General features: G+C 43.7%; 1 protein-coding gene across 1 annotated transcript in view; it reads right to left on the bottom strand.

Moving 5' to 3' along the window:
• Window positions 1–27,432, bottom strand: part of GABBR1 (gamma-aminobutyric acid type B receptor subunit 1) — a 301,061-nt gene that overhangs the window by 29,053 nt on the left and 244,576 nt on the right. The window contains exons 8-10 of the mRNA XM_060759261.2: window positions 18,016–18,150; window positions 17,259–17,429; window positions 10,439–10,540 (exon numbers count right to left, since the gene is read on the bottom strand). Coding sequence (XP_060615244.2) covers window positions 10,439–10,540; window positions 17,259–17,429; window positions 18,016–18,150 — 408 coding nt within the window. The remainder of the gene's footprint in view (window positions 1–10,438; window positions 10,541–17,258; window positions 17,430–18,015; window positions 18,151–27,432) is intronic.

Raw genomic sequence — 27,432 nt, forward strand, 5'->3', positions numbered from 1 at the left:
GAAATCAGTTGACCTGAAGCCATTCCTACAGAGATAAGCATCATCAAATTTTACACATGGATGCAAGAGCAGTTTATTCCACACTCACAGACACACTTCTATGAACTGTATATATGCCTGCATTAGTGCTTGGGAAAGGATTTTTTAATAGAATCATAGCATTGGAAGAGACTCCATGGGGCATCCAGCCATGCAGGACTACACAACCAAAGCACTGCCAAAAGGTTGCCATGCAGCTTCTATTTAAAAACCCTCCAAAGAATTTTGATTTTTATATCCCAGCTTCCAGAATTCCTTGACCAGCATGGCCAGCAATCATCTTGCCTTGGGGATCCTGGCAGTTGTGGGGTCCAACAAGTCTTGAACGTCCTGTACTCAAATTGATACACATTCTCATTGCTATTCAAAAGAATTACCGGCAAAGCAAGTTCATAAACTTCTGCTTAATCAGGGGCAGGCATCTGCACTTCATACAACAAACACATAATAAGTTCTTTCCCTTCCTAGCCCCAGGAAAAGTAATGGAGAGCAATCTCTTTCCTCTCCCACACATTCTGAAATGCATACACCTGTAGGCTTAAACCATGCAGCACCACCCACAAGTCCAAATTCACAATTTAAATGGTTGACTATCAGTCCCAAAACATGAGGATGTATCTTTGGAAAGAATCTTAGCCTTGGCAGAGTTCCCCCTGCAGAGGCATCAGTCTTGACAGAAGGCCAACAGTGTCGCAGACCTTTGGGTGCAGGGTTTCTGGTTGGCTAACCACGGAATAAATCTAATTCTGGTGACACTTGGAAGCATATGTCTAGCCTCCCTTAACCTACTGACTCCCTGATGTCTGGGATTATACCTCCCATCATTCTCAGTCAGTATACTTGCCCTAAAGCACATGTGTCAAACATATGACCCACAATGTCATTTCATGTGGCCCTCCAAGTGCTGGACTACAACTCCTGTAGTTCTCATCATTAGACACCATGACTAGAGTTGATGGGAACTGTGACACAGTAACATCTGAAAGGTTGCAGTTTGATGTTTCGAAAGAGAGTGGAGTTTACATTTAGATTTGTTGTTGTTGTTCATTCGTTCAGTCGTCTCCGACTCTTCGTGACCTCATGGACCAGCCCACGCCAGAGCTCCCTGTCGGCCGTCACCACCCCCAGCTCCTTCAAGGTCAGTCCAGTCACTTCAAGGATGCCATCCATCCATCTTGCCCTTGGCCGGCCCCTCTTCCTTTTGCCTTCCACTTTCCCCAGCATAATTGTCTTCTCTAGGCTTTCCTGTCTCCTCATGATGTGGCCTTACATTTAGATACAAGGCTTTAATTGCTTTGTTGTTTTATTGGTGTATTTTTTGGGCTTGGCCTCATGTAAGCAGCCCTGAACCCTTTGGGAGATGGTGGTGGGGTATAAATAAATTATTATTATTATTATTATTATTATTGTGGCTACGATGTCTGATTTTAAAATGTCTTTTAACCCTTTTCTCAACTTCAGAGTCACAATTCCTATTATCAATATGGCAGATAATAAAAAGTGATAGAATCATAGAGTTAGAAGATACCTCATGGGCCATCCAATCCAACCCCCTGCCAAGAAGCAGGAAATTGCATTCAAAGCACCCCTGACAGATGGCCACCCAGCCTCTGTTTAAAAGCTTCCAAGAAAGGAGCTTCCACCACACCCCAAGGCAAAGAGTTCCACTGCTGAACAGCTCTCACAGGAAGTTCTTCCTAATGTTCAGGTGGAATCTCCTTTCTTATAGTTTGAAGCCATTGTTCCGTGTCCTAGTCTCAAGGACAGCAGAAAACAAGATTACTCCCTCCTTCCTACGACTTCCTCTCACATATTTATGCATGGTCCTCATCATGTCTCCTCTCAGCCTTCTCTTCTGCAAGCTAAACATGCCCAGCTCTTTAAGCTGCTCCTCATAGGCTTGTTCTCCAGACCCTTGTTCGTTTTAGTTGCCCTCCTCTGGACACATTCCAGCTTGTCATCATCTCCCTTCAATTGTGGTGCTCAGAATTGGACACAATATTCCAGGTGTGGTCTGACCAAGGCGGAATAGAGAGGTTGCATGACTTCCCTGGATCTAGACATTAAATTCCTATTTATGCAGGCCAAAATCCCATTGGCTTTTTTTAACTTGCCCATGAGGACTCCAGGATCTTTTTCATGTGTACTGCTGTTGAGCAGGCATCCCCCATTCTGTATCTTTGCATTTCGTTTTTTTTTCTGCCTAAGTGATGGGAATTGTGATTAAATGACATCTGGGGACCCAAACTGGGTAAAAATTAAAGAGCACTGACCACTGTGTGCGTGTGTGTGCGTGCGCGCACATGTGTGTATATAGTTGGCCACCTGTATCCAGGGATTCTTCATATCCATATAGTCAATGACCCATTGAAGGCAACCATAAAGCAGATGTGTCCCTCGATGAATATGAGTTTGTCACAATTGCCTAAAGGAATGCCATTTTGTGCAAAACCGTACTTTATTTTGTTTGTTTTTAACGTTCTGCTAATGAGACTGGTATATAGCAGAGTCAGAAGAAACCTAGCTGCAAACCCTGCACGTTTGACGAAGGCAGACACAGTGACATAAGCAGAGAGAGAGAGGATTTTGCTGTGCTTTTTCTTGCAGAGCTAGTGCTGATGATGAATCCCTAATGTTGTTTCATTAATGATTAATAGAAAATACTGTGCCTGGTTATTTGATGTTGAGACTATTAACAGGCAAGATGTCCTTCTCTGCCTCCCTTCTCCTTCGGGGCGAGGAGCACAATGCTGTGTGCCCTGGTCCCACGGGGTCTGGATAAAAGGGGTGCAATGCTTGGAAAGGGAGGCAAGCCTTTGCTCTACCAGGAATGGAATTCCCCATCACAAAGCTCCCATTTTTTTCTCCCACAAGAATGGAGGAAGTCACTTGGAGATGAAAAAGAAATGCTGATGGACACTTACTGCAACCCTGGCCCACTTTTTTCAAAAAGGAAAAAAGGAAAGAGGCTAAGTGCTTGTTGTTGCTTTGAATGCTGGAAGCAGCATTTGGCTCATTCATTCTGATGGCGTCAGCTCTACCCAGAACAGAAGCTGTGGAGAGGACGGGGGTCTCGGCCCATCTGTCAGTTCAGGGGAGAGCAGCTGACACCAGAACAAGCCAGGCTCCACATTTCAGTGGCTGCTGCTTTCTTCACAACAGACGGTTTGGCTTGCAGCAGGTGTGTGGTGGTGGCTCCTGCAGTTTTTCCTGACTGGAAAGTCCAGGCAAGCTAGACCAGGTCTTTTCTTGCTTCTTGGCAGAATGGGGTTGGACTGGATGGCCCACGAGGTCTCTTCCAACTCTCTGATTCTACGGTTTAGACTACTTGGCATGGAATGACCCTTATTCATAGAAATCCACACACCCTGCAACATTGTGCTTCCTGGATACAAAGAGGCTTTTACATATTGTCATCACTATGCACACATACATGTTCAATGGCAGGTTGAAAGAGTCACGTAATGGCAGTTTGCTGAACATTTTATTGCACTGACTTCTGTTTGGATAGTTTGCTTTGCAATTCTATTGTAGCAATTATATATTTGTATTGTTTCTCCCTTTCTGTATGTGTGTCAGTGCATATATTTTTAGATTGCACAACATTGACACGCCTGGCTGTCTTTTGTTAATTCACTTGTGAAGGAATGTGCACACTGGTGATGCTATATAAATAGATGATGATGATAGAACAGCATCAGAGTGCAGCCCTGGTGCTCCTTCTTTGAGTGATGTGCTTTTCACATAAATATTTCATTGAAAGTCTACAGTTTTGTACATATGCAGAAAGATGCACGGCATAGATATAGAACCCTACATTAACATTTATTGTTGTTGATTCAACCTATGGCATCCCTATGATCAGATATCTCTAAGTCCTTTGTTCTCAACAGCCCTGTGCAGGTCTTGCCAACTCATGACTATGGCGTCCTTGAGTCTAGCCACATATGATGTGGTCTTCCTCTTTTCCGACTGCCATCTACCTTACCAAACAACAACACATAGGACACTATATAGGCACAGGCATTTTACTTTGCATCAAAGTCTTGGAGCAATAGTCCACTCAAAACTTTGCTGAAATATCCCCAGCATTGAATTACTAGGTTTTAAACCCCAAAGCCAGCTGTTCACAATCATTAAGTTATGGGAAGGAACTGTAAATCTCTACATTTCACATTTGATGGGAGATGTTGACAAGTTGGAATGTGTCCAGAGGAGGGTGACTAAAATGATCAATGGTCTGGAGAACAAGCTATATGAGGAACGGCTTAAAGAGCTGGGCATGTTTAGCCTTCAGAAGAGAAGGATGAGAGAAGACATGATGGCCATGTATAAATTTGTGAGGGGAAATCATAAAGAGGAAAGTGCAAGCTTGTTTTCTGCTGCCCTGGAGACTAGGACACGGAACAATGGCTTCAAACTAGAGGAAAGGAGATTCCACCTGAACATTAGGAAGAACTTCCCGACTGTGAGAGCTGTTCAGCAGTGGAACTCTCTGCCTTGGAGTGTGGTGGAAGCTCCTTCCTTGGAAGCTTTGAAACAGAGGCTGGATGGCCATCTGTCGGGGGTGCTTTGAACACAATTTTCCTGCATCTTGGCAGGGGGTTGGACTGGATGGCCCATGAGGTCTCTTCCAGGTCTATGATTCTATGAGAGCTGTAGTTTTACAAGGTCTTCAGCCTTCTACCAAATTACAACTTCCATGATTCCACAGTATAGAGTTAAACTGGTATGAAACTGCATTCATTCTATAGGTCACTTCCAACTCAATGATTATATGATTCTAATATTAGGATGGGGCAAGTTGTGGCCCTTCTATTGCAATACAGCACTAATCAGCCTGGTCCAAAGTGAAGGACGATGGGAACTGCAATCAAACAACATGGGGTGGGGGAACAATTTCCCCATCCCTGCTCTAATCCATTTCTCCATCTTGCCTAAGTCCAGAAGCAAATGAAAGACCCTCCCTCCATCCCTAATGCCATTGCTGTGGCATTACAGGGAGAGAAGAAGGCACAGTATGATGGACTTAATCCTTTCCCAAACAGCCTTTTCCTTTTATCTTGTGTCTTAATTAGATCATAAGCCTGAGGGCAGGGAACTGTTTTGTTGGTTTTTTTTACTCGTAAAGCACAATATATGTTGATGAAGCTATTTAAATAAAGGAGGAGGAAAAGACTGTATACATCAACTGATGTCAACCAGTTTGTGACGTTTTGCATATGCTGAGTTATTCATTTTTTGGCCCCAGAGATTGGCTATCTATTGGCTAGGACAAACTGACATTCACCCAGCTGTACATCCTACACTGGAGAACTGTCTCAGCCCTCTCTCCGCAAAGGAGGTTATATCCTCACACCAATTTCACAGCCAAGATTTCTATGAAAATATTTGCCAAGTCTTTTCATAGGAGACATTAGTCTGAAGTTAGCAAAAACATGACCTCTGGATTCCATGCCTGCATTTCTGCCATGAAGGCAAAGGAGACTTTGCTGTCTACCCCAAAACTGTTTCCATAGCCAAGAAGGCTTTAACCTACTTGCCTAGAATATCAGCTATGGCAGGGATGGGGACAGGAGAAAATTAACACATTTGAACTATTTAAAAAGAAAAGAAATATGTTTGGGAGCAAATCACACTTGATCTCCACTAGAGACCAAGATGGCTAATGAGGCCACCATCTATATATATAAATTTGTTAGGGGCATCCAACGAGGAAACAAAACTCAAAAAACCCCCAACGAAACTTAACCAAAATTCCCATGCCCATAACAGAACCCACAAGGTACAAACATATCTACTCAAAATGAAAAACAACACAACAACACACTCACAAAACGGCAAAACAACAAAACTCAAAAATCCCCCAACGAAACTTAACCAAAATCCCTGTGCCCATAACACAACCCAAAAGGTACAAACATATCTACTCAAAATGAAAAACAACACAACAACACACTCACAAAACGGCAAAACAACAAAACTCAAAAATCCCCCAACGAAACTTAACCAAAATCCCCGTGCCCATAACACAACCCACAAGGTACAAACACACACGCAACCCCATGCTCCATCACTCCCCTGCCCCTCCTTTTACTTCAGGCCACCTCCAAACCCCACCCCGCCCCTTCCCGCCCTGTCAAAACTAGGAAAGACAGGAAGGAAGGAAAGAAGGAAGAAAGAGAAAGGGAGGTAAAGAAAAAGGGGGAAGGAAGGAAAGTTAGAGGAAGAAGAAAAGGAAAGAAAAGGAAAGATGGAAGGAAAGAAAAGAGAGACAGCAGAAGAGAAAGAAAAAGGGGGAAGGAAGGAAAGAGATAGAGAAAGAAGAGGAGAAGGAAAGATGGGAAGGAAGGAAGGAAGGAAGGAAGGAAGGAGGGAGGGAGGGAGGGAGGGAGGGAGGGAAAGAAGGAGAGAAAGAGGGAAGATTGACCACAGCAACACGTGGCGGGTAAAGGTTGTTATTTCTATTATTATTATTATTATTATTATTATTATTATTATGCTATTGTTCCTATGAGACCCTTTTAGGGGGAATGGGAGAGGTGTCAGGTCCCAGAGGCAATGCATTGCATTATTGTTATTGTTATGATGGTGGTGAAATAAAAGGAAATAAAAAGTGAAAGAAGGAAGCAAACAGGGAGGGAAGAAAGGCAAAAGAAGAAAGGGGGAGGGAATGAAGGAAAGAGAGAAGGATGAAACCAAGTAGTGAAAGAAGGAAAGAAAGAAAGAGGTAGAGAAGGAAGAAAGTAGAGAAAGGGGGAGGAAAAGGGGGAAGGAATAGGTAGGGACCTCTCTTTCATAATAGTCCAGATATCTACCTCAACTTTGATAAGTTTTACTATAGGCCACAGCAACGCGTGGCAGGGCACAGCTAGTACTTTATACAAAGACACTTCACAAAAAGGTGATAGTGCTTGGTAAAATGGAAGTCAGTGGGAAAAGAGGAATACCAATTACAGGTGGATTATTTCAATCAAAGACCTTGAATTTGCTGTTGATGAACAGGATCTTGGAGGTCCTTTATTCATAGAATAACAACAATGGCATGAGGAATTGCATGGACTGTGATTGCATGGACTGTGTAGCCCAACTGGATGGCCCACCACGAGGGTCTTCCTCCAGGGGCAAACCAAGAATTGGCAACTTGGAAGTCCCTGAACAGACTCAGAAGTGGAGTGGGCAGATCAAAAGACAATCTGGCAAAATGGCGCTACCTAAAAGAATCCCACACCTTGTGTGACTGTGGAGGGAACAGACAACTCTGCATCTGTATGCTTGTCCACTATGCCCTGCCTCATGCACAGAGGAAGAATTGTTGGAGACTACAGACAATGCCGTTGCTGTTGCCCATTTTTGGTCAAAAGATATTTAGCCACTTGCGCTCCTTCTATTTTTATCAGTTTTATACTAATTAATGCAATGCTTTTGATACGAAATACTGTGATTCCTAATCTGCCCGGCCCACAACAATTTGGGGGCTGCACATTAATAATCCATGACCTTCATCAAGTATAGGTAAAGGTTTCCCCTGACATTAAGTCTAGTCGTGTCTGACTCTGGGGTGGTGGTGCTCATCTCCATTTCTAAGCCGAAGAGCCGGCATTGTCCATAGACATTTCCAAGGTCATGTGGCCAGCATGACTGCGTGGAGTGCTGTTACCTTCTCACTGAAGTGGTACCTATTGATCTACTCATATTTGCATGTTTTTGAACTGCTAGGTTGGTAGAAGCTGGGGCTAACACCAGGAGCTCATCCCAGTCCCTAAATTTGAACCGCCAACCTTTCGGTCAGCAAGTTCAGCAAGTATACAAATTTAAAAAGCATTTTGTTCTTTATATTTCCTTCATTAAAATTTCATTCTAGATTAAGTAAACGCAGGCAGGCATGTGTGTATTGTCTCCTGCACTGTGCTTAATATAATATAATATAATATAATATAATATAATATAATATAATATATTGTATATACATATAATATTGATAATATTATAATGTAATACAATATAAAACTACTACTAATAATACGATATTATAATCATATGTTTTATATTGCATGTAATATTACTAATAATATTACAGTATAATGGTATAGTACAATATAGTAATATATAATACTAAGATTGTGCAATATATATAGTGCAATATATATAGTAATATATAATACTAAGATTGTGCAATGGTAATAATATAATATATTGTATTTATATATTACTTGTAAGCCGCTCTGAGCCCCCTTCAGGGTGAGAAGGGTGGCATATAAATGTCGTAAATAAATAAATACTGGGGAGAGGGATACTAACTAATCTTATCTCACTCCTTTGCTTTGCTCGATCTTCCCAGCCAAATTGCTGAGAAAGCATACCATAATCCTCTAGTAGTCTTGAGCTGTTTGAGATTAGAAACTCGCAGAGATTTACTCGGTATCCCCCATTAGATCTCTTCCATTTGAAAGAGACACCCCTTCGGCATCATATACAATCTGTTTCTGTTCCCAAGTGACCCCCAAGAGGACCAGGCAAAGAGAGAGGTATGGATTCTCTTTAACCTGGATCCTGAAGCACAAAAAGGCAGGGGCATATCATCCCAACGAGGTTATTACTCAGGTGTAGAGTTGGGATGAGGCTGGCAGATGATAAAGTGTGATGCTGTTTTGTAAATTTAATATAAGGACGGTGTGCATACTTCACAGGCATGAGAGAGTTGGTCCAATATTTTTTAACTCAAGAGTTGCAGACCAGTCAGACCGTTCATTAAAGTATTTATATGCTGCTTTATCTAGGAAAATCTCAGGGATAAGCACATATAAAATCAATTTAAAAGATTTCAAAATGCTAAGTTTGCATCTACAATGTAGAATTAGTGTAAAGTAGAATGTAACACTATTTTAACTGCCACAACTCAATGCTACAGGATCCTGGCAGTTGCAATTTACAAGGTATTTAGACTTCAATGTGTTGTCTAAAGCTTTCATAGCTGGAATTACTGGGTTGCTGTGAGTTTTTCAGGCTGTATGGTCATATTCCAGAAGCATTCTCTCCTGACTATTTACCCACATCTATGGCAGGCAGCCTCTGAGGTTCTGAGGTCTGTTGGAAATTAAGTAAGTGGAGTTTAGATATCTGTGGAATGTCCAGGGTGGGAGAAAGAACTCTTGTCTGTTGGAGGCAAGTGTGAATGTTGCAATTGGCTACCTTGATTAGCATTTAATGCCTTTAAAGCCTCAATGCTTGCTGCCTGGGGAATCCTTTGTTGGGAAGTGTTAGCTGGCCTTGATTGATTCTTGTCTGGAATTCCCATTTTTTGAGTGTTGCTCTTTATTTACTGTCCCAATTTTAGAGTTTTTTTCATAAAAAAAACCTGGTAGTCAGATTTTGTTCATTTTTATAATTTCTTACATTCTATTGAAATTGTCCACATGCTTGTGGATTTCAATGGCTTCTCTGTGTAGTCTGACATGGGGGTTGTTAGAGTGATCCAGCTTTTCTGTGTTTTGAAATAATATGCTGTGTCCAGGTTGGTTCATCAGGTCCTCTGCTATGGCTGACTTCTCAGGTTGAGTTAGTCTGCAGTGCCTCCTAACAATGTTACTTTTTTCCAGTTCTCTTTCTTGGAAAACAAATCCCAGAGACCTCACAACCTCTGAGGATGCCTGCCATAGATGTGCGCGAAACGTCAGGAGAGAATGCTTCTGGAACATGGCCATACAGCCTGGAAAACTCACAGCAACCCACTATTTATAGACTTCTCCGTTAAGGAATGTTGTTGCCTCACTAAACTACAAATCCCAGAATTCCATAGCATTGAGCCATGGCCGTTAAAGTGGTGTTAATATTGCATTCATTCTACAGTGTAGAGCTAGCCATAGAAACAATTTAACAGTTTAAAAGAATATTACGCAAGTAATAACATACTGGATGGACTGAAAACCAAAATATAAAGGGGGAACTGTCTTAACTCACCAAATTCCATTTATACTGCTTTCTTGCAAAGAGTGTTTGTCTCAAGAGAAAGGCCTTTATTATATGTGCAGTCAACTGTGAACACTAGAAAATTATAATGTTCAGTGGTGCTTCTCTGCACTCTTAGACATTTTCTTCTACCATGGGGCAGGAGATGGAAAAGGGCTAAAAACAGTCTGCTTTTTCATGTATTGATTTTAGCCCTTTTATGAATGCTTGAAACAGGCTGTTGTCTAATATGGTTTCAGATGGTTTTTACATAATGGAGAGAGTGGGAGGCACAAGAGAAGTCTTTTCTGTGCCTTTGCAAAAGGGCCCTTTCTGGCTTTTGGTGATCAGGATGGCTCAGAATTGGAGAAGAGCAACTCAACGGTGGGACGGACTTCAAAACCTCCCAGGCAAACCCCTTGACCATTCACAGCCCAGGCTCTTTGGTCACCTTGAGATTCTTGACAGGCACCGTAGGGTCAGAGAAGAAGCTTTGGCGGAAAGTGATCTCAATGTCTGCCTCTTTGACACGCTCCTCCAAGTCATCCAAAGTCTGTGGGGATACAAAAGGAGACAGCATGACAACAAAAGAGCAGGAATAGTGTTTCAGTCGATGGCCAACACTAAAGTAGGGGAACTCACAGTTAAGAGTTAAGGTTTTCACAACAGCAGCCCAGCTAAGTGAGTATGCTACAGGGTGGGTAACTGCAAACAGTATAGAGGTCTGTTGGAACTAGGAAAATGGGTTTATATATCTGTGGAATGACCAGGGCATATAAACACAGATATATAACCCCATTTTCCTAGTTCCAACAGACCTCACTACTTCTGAGGATGCTTACCATAGATGCAGGCAAAATGTCAGGAGAGAATGCCTCTAGAACATGGCCATATAGCTAAAAAAAACCCTACAATAACCCAGTAGCAGGTATTGTCGAAGGCTTTCATGACTGTAATCACTGGATTGCTGTGAGTTTTCCGGGCTGTATGGCCATGTTCCAGAAGCATTCTCTCCTAAAATTTTGCCCACATAAGAGGTTGAGGGGTCTGTTGGAAACTAGGAAAGTGGGGCTTATATATATATCTGTGGAATATCCAGGATGGGAGAAATAACTCTTGTCTGCTTGAGGCAACTGTGAGTGTTGCAATTGGCCACCTTGATTAGTATTGAATGACCTTGCAGATTTAAAGCCTGTCTGCTTCTGCCTGAGGGAATCCTTTGTTGTCCCCTAGCATGTGGGCAATTTTAACAGAAAGGAGGAAACCATGAAAATGAACAAAGTTTGGCTAGCAGTATTAAAAAAAACCTCTAAAATCAGGACAGTAAATAAATAAGAACATTAAAAAACCCCTTTAAAACCCCCAGGGGAATTCCAGTCATTAAAGAACTAGGGCCAGCTAACACTTCCCAACAAAGGATTCCCTCAGGCAGGAAGCAGCCAGGCTTTTCTTTCTTTCTTTCTTTCTTTCTTTTATTTACCTTATTTATACCCCACCTTTCTCAACCCTGTAGGAGACTCAAGGCGGCTTACATGTATATTCAATGTCATGTAAACATACATATATAGTAAAGTAAACATATATTAAAATGATTACAAACCAACATATCAAATTTTAAAACACTATTTAAAATCATGTTATCCAAAATCATAGTCTTTGAAGGCCATTCAATGCTAATCAAGGTGGCCAATTGCAACATTCACAGTTTCCTCAAGCAGACAAGCGTTCTTTCTCCAACCTTGGACATTCCACAGATATATAAACCTCACTTGCCTAGTTTCCAACAGACTTCTCAACCTTTGAGGATGCCTACCATAGATGTGGGTGAAATGTCAGGAGAGAATGCTTCTGGAAGATGACCACACAGCCTGGAAAACTCATAGCAAGCCAATGTAGCTGATAGTTTGGCCTTAAAGAGGCAGAATTCTGACTTGGAAATGTTTTAAAACCAATAACTGAGATTCCCAAGATTTTGTAGGAACTATGAACCATTCTCATTACCAAGCGCACTTCACATTTATGGGCAACACTGTGCTCTCGCAATTTTTCTAAACGACTCTGGATGAAGACAAAGGGCTAAGAACAGATTTCATCTGAAGAAGAATGCCTCAACCCGGAGGGAGCTAGTGGAAATGTACCACAATGAGACACCGAGGACTTCAGCCACTTGCCTATTACAGTTTTGCACAAAAATAGCTTCATTTGCTTAACATTAGCATAAATGTGATGGACATTGGAACACAGCTGGTAGAAATGTTCCACTTCTTTCATAGTGCTTTTGTGCGATTTTCTTCGTCTGAAACTAGCAGTGGTAATTCTTCTTAGGACGTCTTGGTGAGAACCAAAGTTCTTTGGAGATTTTAGATGACATTTATTAAGATTCAGTAGGAAAAAAGGAGACCCAGAAATATACTTTCTGTCAAAGAGAGAGGAGATTAAAGGAATACTAAAGAGAGCCTTGCTTCCTCTCCTATCCCTTCTTACTCTTCTCTTTTTAACTTTGCATCTCCTAGCCCAACCCATCTCACTCTTCTCTCATGTATAACTTGTCTTCATAAGCTTCTTAGGGCAAAGATTTGTCTCCTCTCTAAATGCCACTGTCTCTGAACAAATCTTGCCAAGAAACCCCTATAAAAGGCTTGATGTAGGTCAGAAAAGAACTTGAAGGCACCCAAAAACAAAACACTATATAAAAATGGTAGGTAAAGGTAAAAGTTTCCCCTTAACATTAATTCTAGTCATGTCCAACTCTGGGGAGTGGTGCTCATCTCCATTTCTAAGCTGAAGAGCTGGCGTTATCCATAGACACCTCCAAAGTCATGTGGCTAGCATGACTGCATGGAGTGCCATTACCTTCCCATCGAAGCACTGCCTATTGATTTATTCACATTTGCATGTTTACAAACGGCTAGGTTGACAGGAGCTGGGCTAAGAGCCAGAGCTCACCCTGCTCCCTGGATTCGATCTGCTGACCTTTTGGTCAGCACGTTCAGCCACTCAGCGGTTTTACCTGCTGTGCCTTCAGGGGGCCCTATATAAAAATGGTAAAGTTAAGGTAAAAGTTTCCTCTTGACATTGTCTAGTCATGTCCGACTCTGGGGGTTGGTGCTTATCTCCCTTTCTAAGCCAAAGAGCCGGCATTGTCCATAGACACCTCCAAGGTCATGTGGCCACAATGACATCATGGAGCACTGTTACCTTTGCACAGAAGCAATACCTGTTGACCTATTCACATTTGCATGTTTTCGAACTGCTAGGTTGGCAGGAGCTGGGCTAACAGCAGGAGCTTACCCCATTTCCCAGATTTGAACCACCAACCTTTCGGTCAACAAGTTCAACAGCTCAGCGGTTGGGTTGTTGTAGGTTTTGTCGGGCTATAGTGCAATGTTCTAGAAGCATTCTCTCCTGATGTTTCACCTGCATCTATGGCAAGAATCCTCAGAGGTAGTGAGGTCTGTTGGAATTAGGTTTAACCCACTGTGCCTTCAGGGCCCTATATGAACATGGCAGTCTGCATAAAAATGATTGTATTTTTCAAAAAGGATATTTCAGTTATGGTCTAGTCATGATAAGGACTGCAAATCTATTTTGAAAGAAAAAAGAAAGCCCCACATTCGAACAAAGACCCCTTGGGTTTTAAGCAGCAAGCTTTAAGGTTGTGAGTTCACTTCACAGATGGGATCTTGGTGCTGTGTGAGAGTTGCATTTTGATAGCCTGCTGAAGTCTGGAAACTCAGAATATCAACTCAGGTGGATAGCTAACCCCTTCAAATCATTTACTGGCATACGGGAGGAAACGCAAATCTGCTAAGCAAAAATAGAGCCAATTAGCATAACATATTCAGTGAGACAGAGCTGGGTTGACACAAATTTGGAACATTCTGGTATAGATTCAGTAATAAAATGAGAGAACATCTTGGCTCTGAGTTAGAAGAAAAGGGACAGGAACAACATCCAGGGACAAAGCAAGGAAAGAGCAATGATACATGGGTGACTCCCTTTTGGGGCCCTCCCACGCAGCCATATACATAGTCCTGAATAGCAAGGCAGATAATCCACAACATCTGCTTGGAACTGGATTATCTGAGTCCACACTGTCATATAATCCAGTTCAATGTGGATTTTATATACTTGTGTGGAAGGGGCCTTGATCTACTAGGAGCTCCTCTGAGGTCCCCTTCTTCTTATCAGAATTTAGAGATTTAGGTTGCTGCGAGTTTTCCGGGTTGTATGGCCATGTTCCAGAAGCATTCTCTCCTGATGTTTCACCCACACCTATGGTAGGCATCCTCAAAGGTAGTGAGGTATGCTGGAAACCAAGCAAGTCAGGTTTATATCTCTGTGGAATGTCCAGGGTGGGAGAAATAACTCTTGTCTGTTTGGGGCTACCGTGAATGTTGCAATTGGCCACCTTGATTAGCACTGAAAGGCCTTGTAGCTTCAAAGCCTGGCTGTTTCCTGCCTGGTTGCATTCTTTGTTGGGAGGTGTTAGCTGGCCCTGATTGTTTCTTCTCTGGAATTTCCCTATTTTTTGAGTGTTGTTCTTTATTTACTGTCCTAAATTTGGAGACAAAAGTTCTTTCTCCCATCCTGGACATTTCACAAATATATAAGCCTCACCTGCCTACTTTCCAACAGACCACACAACCTCTGAGGATGCCTCATAGATGTGGGCAAAACGTCAGGAGAAAATGCTTCTGACACACAGCCATATAGCCCAGAAAACTCACAGCAACCCAGTGATTCCGGCCATGAAAGCCTTAATCAACACTTTAGAGATGTAGTTTGCTCATTTAATTTTTACTTCTTCTGAAATCATGAGGACAGGATAGTTGAGGTGTTTTTGATTTTTTGACACAGTAAATGCTGAGATTCTCTGGAGGTTGAGGGCTGCTATATTCTATGTTTGTGAGCTGATCTTTTACTTTAGAAAAGGGTCTTTCTAAGGAATTCAACCAAATGATTATGGAAGCGCACTATAAAACTAAATAGCAATATTACTGTTGGTTACTGACAAGGAGAATCTGAGCCTTGCTGGAATGAATGTATGTGCTAGTGTACAGTGGAGCCTTGATATCCATTTGGCTCCAAAACCCCTTATGGATAACAAAATCTGAAGATGCTCAAGTCTCATCCTATAAAATTCCATAGTAAAATTGTGTCCCTTGTATAAAATGGAAAAATCAAGGCTTGCTTTTTATTATTTCCAAGCCTTGGACAGTGACTATAGAATATGTGGATATGGAGGACTGACTGTTTTTCAAAAAACATAGAGTGTGTTTGATGTGTTTCTCTGTGACAGCCACAGTCTTAAGGAAAGTTGGGAGGTTTTGCCTTCCCTGCCTCTATGTCTCCAACAGATGTATGTTGCTTTTCCCCATAGACAAGAATAGCAACCATGCAGTTATACAGGGAGAAAAAAATATCAAGCAATGCACTTAAGGACAGTGTAGTTGTCATGAATAAATCTTCTCTTTCCTCCAGTGACTCCATTATCCGCGATATGGGATATGTTTACCCTCCTTAATATGCGGAGGGACACTGAAGTTCAGTGACTTAGCACATGCTTTGTATATCAGCTTCAGTTCCCAGCATCTCCAGCATGTTTAGCCTGAAGAAGAGAAGGCTGAGAGGGGATAAGATAGCCATGTATAAATATGTGAGAGGAAGCCACAGGGAGGAGGGAGCAAGCTTGCTTTCTGCTTCCCTGGAGACTAGGACGCGGAACAATGGCTTCAAACTACAAGAGAGGAGATTCCATCTGAACATGAGGAAGAACTTCCTGACTGTGAGAGCCGTTCAGCAGTGGAACTCTCTGCCTAGGAGTGTGGTGGAGGCACCTTCTTTGGAAGCTTTTAAACAGAGGCTGGATGACCATCTGTCAGGGGTGATTTGAATGCAATATTCCTGCCTTTGGCAGGGGGTTGGACTGGATGGCCCATGAGGTCTCTTCCAACTTTGATTCTATGATTCTATGAAATGAACAAGCATCAGGGAAAGGCTGTGCTTGAGAACCCAGAGGACTAGTGCCATAAAAATTAAGCATTCGAGCAAACCCAGGTCCAGGAGCCAGATGCAGCCCCTTGGGCTCTTTTCTTGGGCTCTCCTTTCTTCATTCCTTCCATCCATACACTCCTCTTTCCTTTCTTCCTTCTCTTCGTCCTTCCTCCTTCTCTTTCTTCCATCCTCCTCTTCCACCCTTTTGTCCTACCTTCCTTCCCTTTTGTCTTTCCTTCCTTCTCTCTTTCTTTCCTCCTTACCTCCCTCCTTCTCTCCCTCTTTCTCCTTCCAGCCTTCCTTTCCTTCCACCCTTTTGTCCTTCCTTCCCTCTTCCCTCTCTCTTTCTCCTTCCTCCCTTCCCCTTTGTCTTTCCTTCCTTCTCTCTTTCCTTTCTCCTTACCTCTCTCCCTTCCTCCTTTCTCTCCCTCTTCATCCTTCCATCCTTCCCTTCCTTTCTTTCGCCCTTCCTTCCTTCTCTCTTTTCTTCCTCCTTACTTACCTCCCTCCCTTACCTCTTTCCCCTTCCATCCTTCCTTCCCTCCCACCCTTTTGTCCTTCCTTCTCTCTTTCCTTCCTTCTCTCTTTCCTTCCACCTTACCTCCCACCCTTGCTCCCCCTCTCCCTCTTTCTCCTTCCATCCTGCCCTTCCTTCCTTTTGTCCTTCCTTCCTTTTGTCCTTCCTTCCTTCCTTCCTTCCTTCCTTCTCTCTTTTCTTCCTCCTTCCTTTCATTCTTTCCTTCCACCACCGAGCAGCCAGTCCTCTTAGCAGGGAGTGCTAGCATGCAGCCCCCAAGTTAGAAAGTTTGCCCATGCATGCATTAGAGCACAAACCAGGTTTTTTTGGGGTGGGGTGGGGTGGGGGAATTATGCAGTCAATCAAATGTTTTTGGAGTGCATGCCAGAGTAACCTTAGCCAGTACTACCAAAAGTGAGGAATGCTGGGAGTTGCAATTCATGAGCAACCCTAATTCCCACTCCTGAGGCAGAAGAATCAGCCATCTGGTTCAGCATACATCAGACTTAGATATGCTCTGTGTCACAGACTGCAGCCATCACTTTAATGGGAAGCCTGGATCATCAACCCTGTTCTGAAGTCAATGCTTAAATTGAGCTCTAGGGATAGGCTTTCATAAATACAGATTGCAAGGGCAATTTCTCGGTCTTGTGGGCTACACAAGGGATAGGAATGCCATCATGAACAGGTTCTGGGGTTTATGTTCTGGGATCTGCTGGGAATCACTGGGTGGAATTTGAGGGTCAGGGATCCATACCGAGGTGAACACCTCTGTAGTCTGCTGTATGGTAGCAATCTTCTTCCAACCCCACTTCTTGAAGAGCTGCACACGAGTCGGGTTGTGCAGCGTGGCTGAGGGGTGCGTGCGGAAGAAGGTGGGGAAACGCTGCCGGTTGGACAACGCTGGAGAGCTGGAGCCGTAGGAGAGCTGAAAGGAAGCAGAGGTCAGAGGCACAGCTAAGTAAGGAAAAGGCCAACGTTTGACCTCACCTAATTGTGAGGTCAAGATTTCCCATCTGTCCCACCTACACCCACATTTCACAAAAGAACAGAAACCTGACTCTGTGCCAGAGATTGGGAAATCCTAGAATCCTCCTGTCTAAACTAGTCAAAAAAGGACTTTTTTCAAGCTATCTGTGACACCAAAGCCTTTCTGATCCTACCTGCTGTATTAAGAGCCTACTTCAGAACCAGTGCCAAACAGAATAAGCACTAGGAGATACATCAAAGGCATAGTCTATCTTTTGTACAATAGCCTCCAACTGACTTCTAGAGATGCTGCTGTGGAGACTCCACGGATTCATCTAAATTCCTTATCCCCTAATCTTAGATATATGGCGAGCACACTGATTTAACTCACCATTGAGAGAAATGCTCAGAGGCATTCTCTTCATATATTTCAGATCAAGAAAACAGACTGTTGGGTTGAGTCCTAGTTCGAATGGACACCTGCCTATCCCATAATGCCCAGGGTCAAAGTACATGCAATATATAAAACGATGAAGCTTGCTCACCACAATGAGGTTCCACATGCGTGCTGCCTCAGCGACCAGAGTGGAAACACTGCTGCACCCGGGCATGAGGATGATCTTGATGGGGTCATTGTAGAGCAGCTCATAGAGGAATTTGGTGGCCACTCCAGGTTCACACTGCAGGTGGGGTAAAGAGACAGAAGTCCTGTCATGAAAACAGCAATGTGTGCACATACTCCTACATACTCCCCAGTTGGAGTTCAGAAGAAAAGAAAAACAGCAGGAGACTATGAGGAAAAGCCTATAGAAACTGCCCCAACCTCTTATTTGTTTTTAAGCCAAATGACATAATCCATACAGAAGCAAAATAACCTTAACTTAAATAATCCAGCTACAGTTTAATTGTGGTCTACAGGATATCCCAGGCATGGGTAAACTTCGGCCCTCCAGGTGTTTTGGACTTCAACTCCCACAATTCCTAACAGCCGGTAGGCTGTTAGGAATTGTGGGAGTTGAAATCCAAAACACCTGGAGGGCCAAAGTTTGTCCATGCCTGGGATAGACAGAAACAGACAGGTTACTGCTTAATATGGAGAGATGAAACTAGGAAGGAGTGAGTTCGCTGTCAAACTTCAGCGAGCATGAAAAAGGATTTGCTCCTAAAACTGATGGTGTGGATAAAGGAGGCAACTTGATGAATTGTTGTTGTTGTGTGCCTTCAAGTTGCTTCTGACTTATGGCAACCCCAAGGGGAATCTATCACAGAGTTTTCTTTGCAAGGTTTGTTCGGAAGGGAATTGCCTCTGATTCACAGACAGTGTGCCTTGCTCATTGGCACCTATTGCATTTCCCTGACCAGAGAGAGATTTGAACCCTGCTCTCCTGTGTGCTAGTTCAACACTCAGAGCACTGCATCATGCTGGCTTCTAGCTTGATAAACAGGGAGGGAAGACTTTAGGGAGGGCTTTTTCCAAATGAAACAGAGTGTTTGAGAACCAGGACATCCATAGGGATACCAAGGTGCTTGTTTATAAAGCCATTGTCCTCCCAACCCTGCTTTATGCCTGTGAAACGTGGACTGTCTACAGATGTCATATGCAACTCCTGGAATGATTCCATCAGTGCTGCTTCTGAAAAATCCTCTTAGGAAGACAGGCGGGCAAATGTCAGCGTGCTAGAAAAAGCAAAGACCACCAGCACTGAAGCAATGCTCCTCCACCAGATCGCCACCAACTCTGTTGGATTGGCCACATTGTCCGAATGCCTGATCACAGTCTCCCAAAGCAGTTACTCTACTCCAAACTCAAGAACGGGAAACAGAATGCTGGTGAACAGGAAAAGAGATTTAAAGATGGGCTTAAAGCCAATCTCAAAAACTGTGGCATAGACACCTAGAACTGGCCCTTGAGTTCTCTAACTGGTGGTCAGCTGTGACCAGCAGTGCTGCAGAATTTGAAGAGGCATGAATGGAGGGTGAAGGGGAGAAATGTGCCAAGAAGATGTGTCAAGCCAACCCTGACCAGGACCGCCTTCCGTCTGGAAACCAATGTCCTCACTGCGGGAGAACATGCGGATCAAGAACAGAGCTCCACAGCTACCTATGGACTCACCACAAAGACACCACATCTGGAAGACATTCATCCTTGAACTATGAGGGATCACCTAAGCAAAGTAAGTAAGTAATATAGAAAATCTCACTCTGAATTCTGGGCATCTCCAGGTAGAGTCTGAGACTGTGAAGAGCAGCTCCCATTCTGATATGTGGGTCTTCAACTTTCACCATCTCCTAGCTAGCACTAGGTTGGGGAAGATTACTATAGTAGTCAACACTAATGGATATTGAGCAATAGCATGATTCAGAGGTGGTTTCTTGCATTTCCTGCCTAGGACTGATGATGGAAAGCGAAGGATACAATGGGGAGCCAATTGCAGGTGTATCTCCTGTCAAATTGACTCCTGTCATCCTATATTTCCAGCCCATTCAAAACATATTAGCTCATGTACCTAAAAGGCCTCAATTAACTGCTCCGTCCATATCTGTTGAATCAGAGCAATGCTCCATTATGGTCCAAATATTTTGGGTCTGATGTTGGGCAAGACCTTTCTGTGTGTGTTTGTATGTGTAGGAGGATGCTCATGGTGGAGAGAAAGATAAGGATCTTTATTTTTTAAAACTAAACATTCGGTTTGAAGCAATGGAAGCATTGAGCTTGGATCTGCATTTAGGCACACAATGAAGTCCCTGGATTATTTTTACAAAAAGATAAACAACAGATCTGGATCCTTGCCAGGGCTTTGAATAGGTATAGGCACAGAGGTCTTTGGGGGACTAGACTATATCCCATGCCACCACTGTGCAAGATAAAATGGAGAAAAAGTAAACATAAGGGTCATTAAGGATGTATTTTTATTAGAAAACAGACCATCAAAGGATAGATCTAGTCTAGCACTCTTCCCCACAGTGTTTGATCAATCAGATTGCCTCTAAATATGCCTACGCTTCCACAAGCAGAGAATTATGAGAGATCCAACCTTCCTTTGTGCTCTTATAAACTGATTTTACACTGAAACTGCAAGAGAACAGTGTTCCCTTCCTAGCACCCTTTAGATCAAGCCAACCTTAAAAACTCTGGCATAGACACTGAGAACTGGGAAGCCCTGGCCCTTGAGCGTTCCAGCTGGAGGACAGCTGTGACCAGCAGTGCTGCAGAATTTGAGGAGGCACGAGTGGAGGGTGAAAGAGAGAAACGTGCCAGGAGGAAGGCGCGTCAAGCCAACCCCAACCGGGACCGCCTTCCACCTGGAAACCAATGCCCTCACTGCGGAAGAAGATGCAGAGCAAGAATAGGGCTCCACAGCCACATACGGACCCACAAGGAAATCCATAATGGAAGACCATCTTACTCGTCCAACGAGGGATCGCCTAAGTAAAGTAAGTAAGTTAGATCAGGCATGGGCAAACTTGGGGCCTCCAAGTGTTTTGGACTTCAATTCCCACAATTCCTAACAGCCAGAGTGGAAGTTGAAGTCCAAAACTCTTTGAGGGCCGAAGTTTGCCCATTCCTGCTCTACAACTCCCATAAACCCTGCAAGCTTATAGGGTTCCTTTTCATGTCAGGAGCAATTTGAGAAACTGCAAGTTGCTTTTGGTGTGAGAGAATTGGCTGCTTGCAAGGATGTTTCCCAGGGGAGGCCCGGATATTTTGATGTTTTACCATCCTTGTGGGAGGCTTCTCTCATGTCCCCGCATGGAGAGCTGGAGCTGACATTGAGAGCTCATCCACGCTCTCCCTAGATTTGAACCTCCAACATGTTGGGTTTAACCCATTGCGCCACTGGGGGATCTTAAGCTTATGGTGACCAGATAGATATTAAAGCTCTTGCAGTGCAGAAAAGGGCCACTAAAACGATCAAAGGACTGAATTAACTGCCCTGCAAGGAAAGGTTATAACACTTTATAACCTTTATAGCGCTTTAGATGAGTAAAGTGTAAAAAATTACACAGTCTAGCAAAAACAAGAATAAACATTTCTCTTTCTATGTCTCACCATTCTAGGATGTGAGATCATGCACCAAATCTAACTGGTGAGAGATTTTAGGCAGATAAAAAGAAGCAATTTTTTGCACACTGCATAAACTGTGGAATTCACTACCACAAGATGTGGCTAAGGCTTTAAAGAAGGATAAAGTAAATTAATAGAGATTTGACACCTCTTTGGGTACTGGTCACATAGAATCATAGAGTTGGAAGAGACCTCATGGGCCATCCAGTCCAACCCACTGCCAAGAAGTAGGAAAATTGTATTCAATGCACCCCCGACAGATGGCCATCCAGCATCTGTTTAAAAGCTTCCAAAGAAGGAGCCTCCACCACATTCCAGGGCAGAGAGTTCCACTGCTGAACGGCTCTCACAGACAGAAAGTTCTTCCTAACGTTCAGATGGAATCTCTTTTCTTATAGTTTGAAACCATTGTTCCGTGTTCTAGTCTCCAGAGCAGCAGAAACCAAGCTTGCTCCCTTCTCCCTATGACTTCTCCTCACATATTTATACATGACTATCATGTCTCCTGTCAGCCTTCTCTTCTTCAGGCTAAACATGCCTAACTCTTTACGCGGTTCCTCATAGAGCTTGCTCTCTGGACCCTTGATCATTTAGTTGCCCTCCTCTGGACACATTCCAGCTTGTCAATATCTCTATTCAATTGGTGGTATATATCATCACAAGTATGAAGGACACAGCTTTACATAACTTTATGTAAATTTATATAAGTTTCAAGCAGATGATGAATATTTTTGAAATGGTTCAAGGTTTTTTATACCTCAGCATAATCAATCAGAGCAGTGACTGCAGCCAAAAAAAATCAGAAGATTGGGGTTTGGGAGGGCAGCTAAGAGAAAAATACATCACTAAATACTGCACTAAACATAGGATGGTTCATGTCATTATATTTTCCATCTCTATACAGGCAGTCCCTGAATTACAGGCATCTGACTTACAAATGTCTCCTAGTTACAAACAGGTTTGCGACAACAGGAAGTGAGAGAAATCCACTCCTAAAAGAGTAATCGTGGGGAAAAGGGGTCTCCACTGAAGCTTTATTACCAGTCCTTGCTTCCATAACAAGCCAAATTTTTAAAATCTAATTATCACAGGGACAGAAAGTGAGGTGAAATCTCCTAAACAAGGGCACAGACAAAACAAACACCACAGGGGTCTTAACCCTTCCCTGTGCTATACAAAGCATACAAAATACATACATACATACATAATTTGGCTGGAGTTACACTGAAAAATGTACCTGTTCTGACTTACAAACAAATTCAACTTAAGAACAAACCTACAGAACCTATCTTGTTCATAATTTGGGGACTGGTTCTGAAAATTGAGCAATGAAAAAAAGATAATAGAAACTGAATTATGAATGTGTGCATATAGCAAAGGTGTCCTTTCACAAACAGCTTTAACCCACAGTCCAGAGGAGCCACCAGGACACTCCCTCCAAGGACATTGCAGGTCATAGCAGGTGCCATGAACATGTAGCCCAAACCTGCCAATGTCCTCCTCAAACACCATACTGCCCACCACCCAAGTGAAGGCTTTCATTCAGGGTCAATTTCATGCTAGATTTTCTGTTTTGCCTCCAAAGTGGACACCCCAGGAATCCATGGGTGTGGAATTTGCATGACCCCACCCACTGCCTTTCCCATAACCCTTTACTACTCTTCCCTATGGCACACAGCAAACAGGAATTGACCAGCAACTATAGAGGTTTGAGGGAAATTGACCTTGATTTATAGGAGTTGTAGTTCACCTACATCCAGAGAGCACTGGGACCCCTGGGAATCTGGGAGTTGTAGTTCACCCTTATCCAAAGAGCAGTAAACCCAACCCATGACAGATCTGGACCAAACTTGACATATAGACCCAACATGGCCTACTGAGCGTATAGGTGGGGTTTGAGGGTGATTGCCCTGGGAATCTGGGAGTTGTAGTTCACCCTTATCCAGAGAGCACTAAACCCAGCCAATGATGGATCTGGACCAAACTTGACACACAAGACCCAACATGGCCAGCTGTGCATACAGGCAGGGTTTGGGGGTGACTGTCCTGGGAATCTGGGAGTTGTAATTCACCCTTATCCAGAGAGAACTGAACCCAGCTGACGATGTATCTGGACCAAACTTGACACACAGACTCAGCATGGCCAAATGTGTATACAGGCAGAATCTGGGGGTGATTGCCATGGGAATCTGGAAGTTGTAGTTCACCCTTATCCAGAGAGCACTGAGCACAGTCAACAATGGCTATAGACCAAACTTAAGTGATATTACTTAACATCCTAAAACAAAATATGCCTTCTTCTAATAACCTGATCACCACTGGGTCCCCAAGCTAGTACAAAATGGAATTGGTCCTAAAGCAAATAGACTTGGACTCATCCTAGAAGCCAAGATGACTAAGCTGTGACTGTCATACTTTGGCCATATCATGAGAAGAGATGGCTCACTAGAAAAGACAATGATGCTTGGAAAGGTGGATGGCAGTACGAAAAAAAGGAAGACCGCATTACAACTGGATAGACTCAACCTGGGAAGTGATGGACCTGAGTTGGCACAACCTGAGCGGAGTGGTTGAGGACAAGGAGATTTAGAGGTCTCTCATTCATAACATGGCCATAAGTTGTAGTCAAGTCGAAGGTAATTAAGAACAACAAATCAAGGGCAATATGCCCCTGTGTGTCATTTGCTGACAAATAAGAGATGGATGGTGCAATTGCCCTTGTGTGCTTTGGGCAGGCTTCCAAGAGGCCCATCAGTGATTGGCTCTGGATGAACAGACTTATGGGCTACATAGTCCCCGAGTCCAATCCATCATGGCTCTTCTTTTCATCCATGAACAGAGAAGGGACCATGGGGGAGAAGGCTAGCTACAGTGGGTAACAGCAGAGAAGCAGGAAAGGGGATCTGATGCTTTCCAGGCAGTTGGTCAGAGTGCTGGTGTCAAGATAGCAGCCAATTGACTTCCTACCTTGTCCCACTCCATTCTGAAGGACTAAAGATGCAACAGATGTCTCCCTTGCTTCTCTTCTCCCCCTCCCCTCTCCATAATTTCTTCTTTACCCTCTACCTTTTCCCCATTTAACCCCGGCCCTGTTGTGTCTCCCTACGGACAAGCATGTTAACCATCCCACTCGCAACTTCTTTCTCAGCCCCTCCGCCCTCCATCCTGCTCCTGGCTGTGCGCCTCCACCGCAAGGGGATGATGAATTATTCAGGGCATCGCCGCCCGGGAAAGAGGATCAGTTTCTATGGCAACCCCATCGGCAGGCGCTGCCACGGCAACCTGTCAGCGCCAGGGAGCGGGACTTCATTTTGGAGGGGGGGGCACACACAAAGGCAATGCAGGGGGGTTTGGGGGTGACTTGGAAGAAGGGGGGAGTGAAAGGGAGAAGATGGAGAAGAAGAAGGGAACAGAGGGGATATACATATTCAGGACTTTGGATAGGGAACAAGGATGGAGGAATGGATATGGAGGTTATGATTAGAGAGAAGTAAAAGGCCAAGCAGAGGTTGGTCTGGGAAGTATTTATGGAAGCCCCGGCTGCAAAACAGTGCATAGGGCATGACAGATGAATAAATAGCAGCTGTTAATTCATAGGGATATTGCAATGGGAATGCTGGTGCGGGTTACAATGTACGCCCGTGGATTACCGGGAACATGGAAAGAATATGCCAAGCGTAGGAATCGCCAGACAGAGAGTGGGAAGGCATACAGGTTCGGTGGAGGGGGTTGCAGAGAGAGGTTTAGGGGTGTCTCACTTTGCTCAAGTCATAAAGAGGGGCGACAGGGCAGGCGGTAGCTGCAGCAGCGGCTGCAAAGCATGAACTGCAAACTCGAGGGTGCTGCAATATGGGTATTTTTGGAAAACATGCACACACCTCATGAACAAGCCAGAGGCAACGCAACTAATCCATAAGCGCAAGCCACTGAGAGAAGAAAGGAAAAGGGTCCATGATAAAAATAATGGAGCAGGTTCTTGGGTTCGATTTTCCCGTTTGGGGAGGCAACACGGAGTATAATTGCTGCAACTTATGAGATCTGGAGCTCCACTTCAATAGGATTTCTAGCACTGGCAATGAAAGCCAGGAGTGTGATATGGCTTTGGTCCCAGGCAATACTTGGCTGGATAAGGATGTCCTAGAAAGCTTAAGCCATGGAGTGAGTACTGTTCTGACCTTAACTCAAGTGCCTCTTCCTGAGGCAAAGTTTGGTAATCAGCCATGAAGTGTCAAATGATGTTCCAAGTCTGAAGCCAGCACAGAGAATATGGCAGCAGAACTGAGCAAGAGCCCAAGAGACTGGGTTGCCATTTCCTTCCTCTGAAATATAGCCTAGTTTTCCTTAGCCTTACTCAGATCGGCTTCTAAGATCAGATGGGATTTGATGCCTTTAGGGCATTACAACCATTGTGAGTGAAGGTACCTTCAAGTTGCTTGTCATCTTTTGGTGACCCCGTGAAATCTCAGTGATATCTTAGGCAAGGAATACTCAGAAATGGTTTTATCAGTTCCTTCTTCTGAAATACAGCCTAAACACCCCACAGCAGCCTCCATTCATGTCCAAACCAGGGCTATCCCTGCTAAGCTTCCAAGATCAGGTGGGATCTGGTGTCTTTAGGGTATTTAGACATATATGAAAACAATTATGATTGATATATAGGAATACTTAGAGATGTTTTTGTCAGTTCCTTCCTCTGAAATACAGCCTAAACACCTCACAGCAGCTTCCATCCATGTACAAACCAGGGCTGTCCATGCAAAGCTTCCAAGATCAGATGGGATACGGTGCCTTTAGGGTATTTATACATACTTGAAAACAATTGTGATTAATACATAGACAAGAGAATGTCAAGCCCAAAGGGACGCGAAACAATGGCTTCAAACTACAAGAAAGGAGATTCCATCTGAACATGAGGAAGAACTTCCTGACTGTGAGAGCCATTCAGCAGTGGAACTCTCTGCCCCGGAGTGTGGTGGAGGCTCCTTCTTTGGAAGCTTTTAAACAGAGGCTGGATGGCCACCTGTCAGGGGTGATTTGAATGCAATATTCCTGCTTCTTGGCAGGGGGTTGGACTGGATGGGCCGTGAGGTCTCTTCCAACTCTTTGATTCTATGATTCTATGAAAAGCAGGTACAAGGCTGGGAGAATGAGTATACAAGATGTGCATATACAAGGGAGAAATGCAAAAGGGACGGGGGAGCATATGATAAAATGTGGATGCACACTGATGCCACACTGTTTGTCTGTGGAATCAAGTCTAACAGAACTTTTTAAAAAAATCTTTATTTTTAGCAATGTTCTATTTCATGGTAATCTAAATAACACATTCCTTGTTCTGGGGAGCACTGTAACTCAGAACATCAGCAGAGACAGTCCATATTCTGGTGGGGAGGGAGAGCGAATCCTCCTTCCACTCTGCACTTGGTGTTCAGCCTGCTGATGAACAGCTAAATTAACACCAGGAGCTGGGAATTTGAGGGCACGATGGAAGAGGAGAATACTTTGATACGCAGAATTCAAGGAGAATACTTTGCTGCACATCCATATTTGTAGCTGGACATAGTTGAATTCTGGGAGGGGTGCTGAATTTGGGCAGAACCCACCCAAAGTAGAGGAGACCCTGTTCAACTTGATTCTGAGGTTGTGCAGCTCATGGAAGGGCTCTGAATGTTGAACCCTTCTCACACTACTCCTCATTTCGCAACACTTCTCCTCCCACATCACAATCCCAATCACATAAACAAATCTAAGTTCTTGCCTGTGGGTTCCAAATTCTGTTTATAATGTATTTCCATGAGGAAAAGAGGGGATCTGGGCTTTCCACTGCCCACCCGCTCAGGAGCTCCCAGCACAGCATTCAACTACATCCACTCAGGACTCAACCCCAGAAACATGC

Source organism: Anolis sagrei, chromosome 2 (assembly GCF_037176765.1).
Source record: "Anolis sagrei isolate rAnoSag1 chromosome 2, rAnoSag1.mat, whole genome shotgun sequence".
NCBI lineage: Eukaryota > Metazoa > Chordata > Lepidosauria > Squamata > Dactyloidae > Anolis > Anolis sagrei.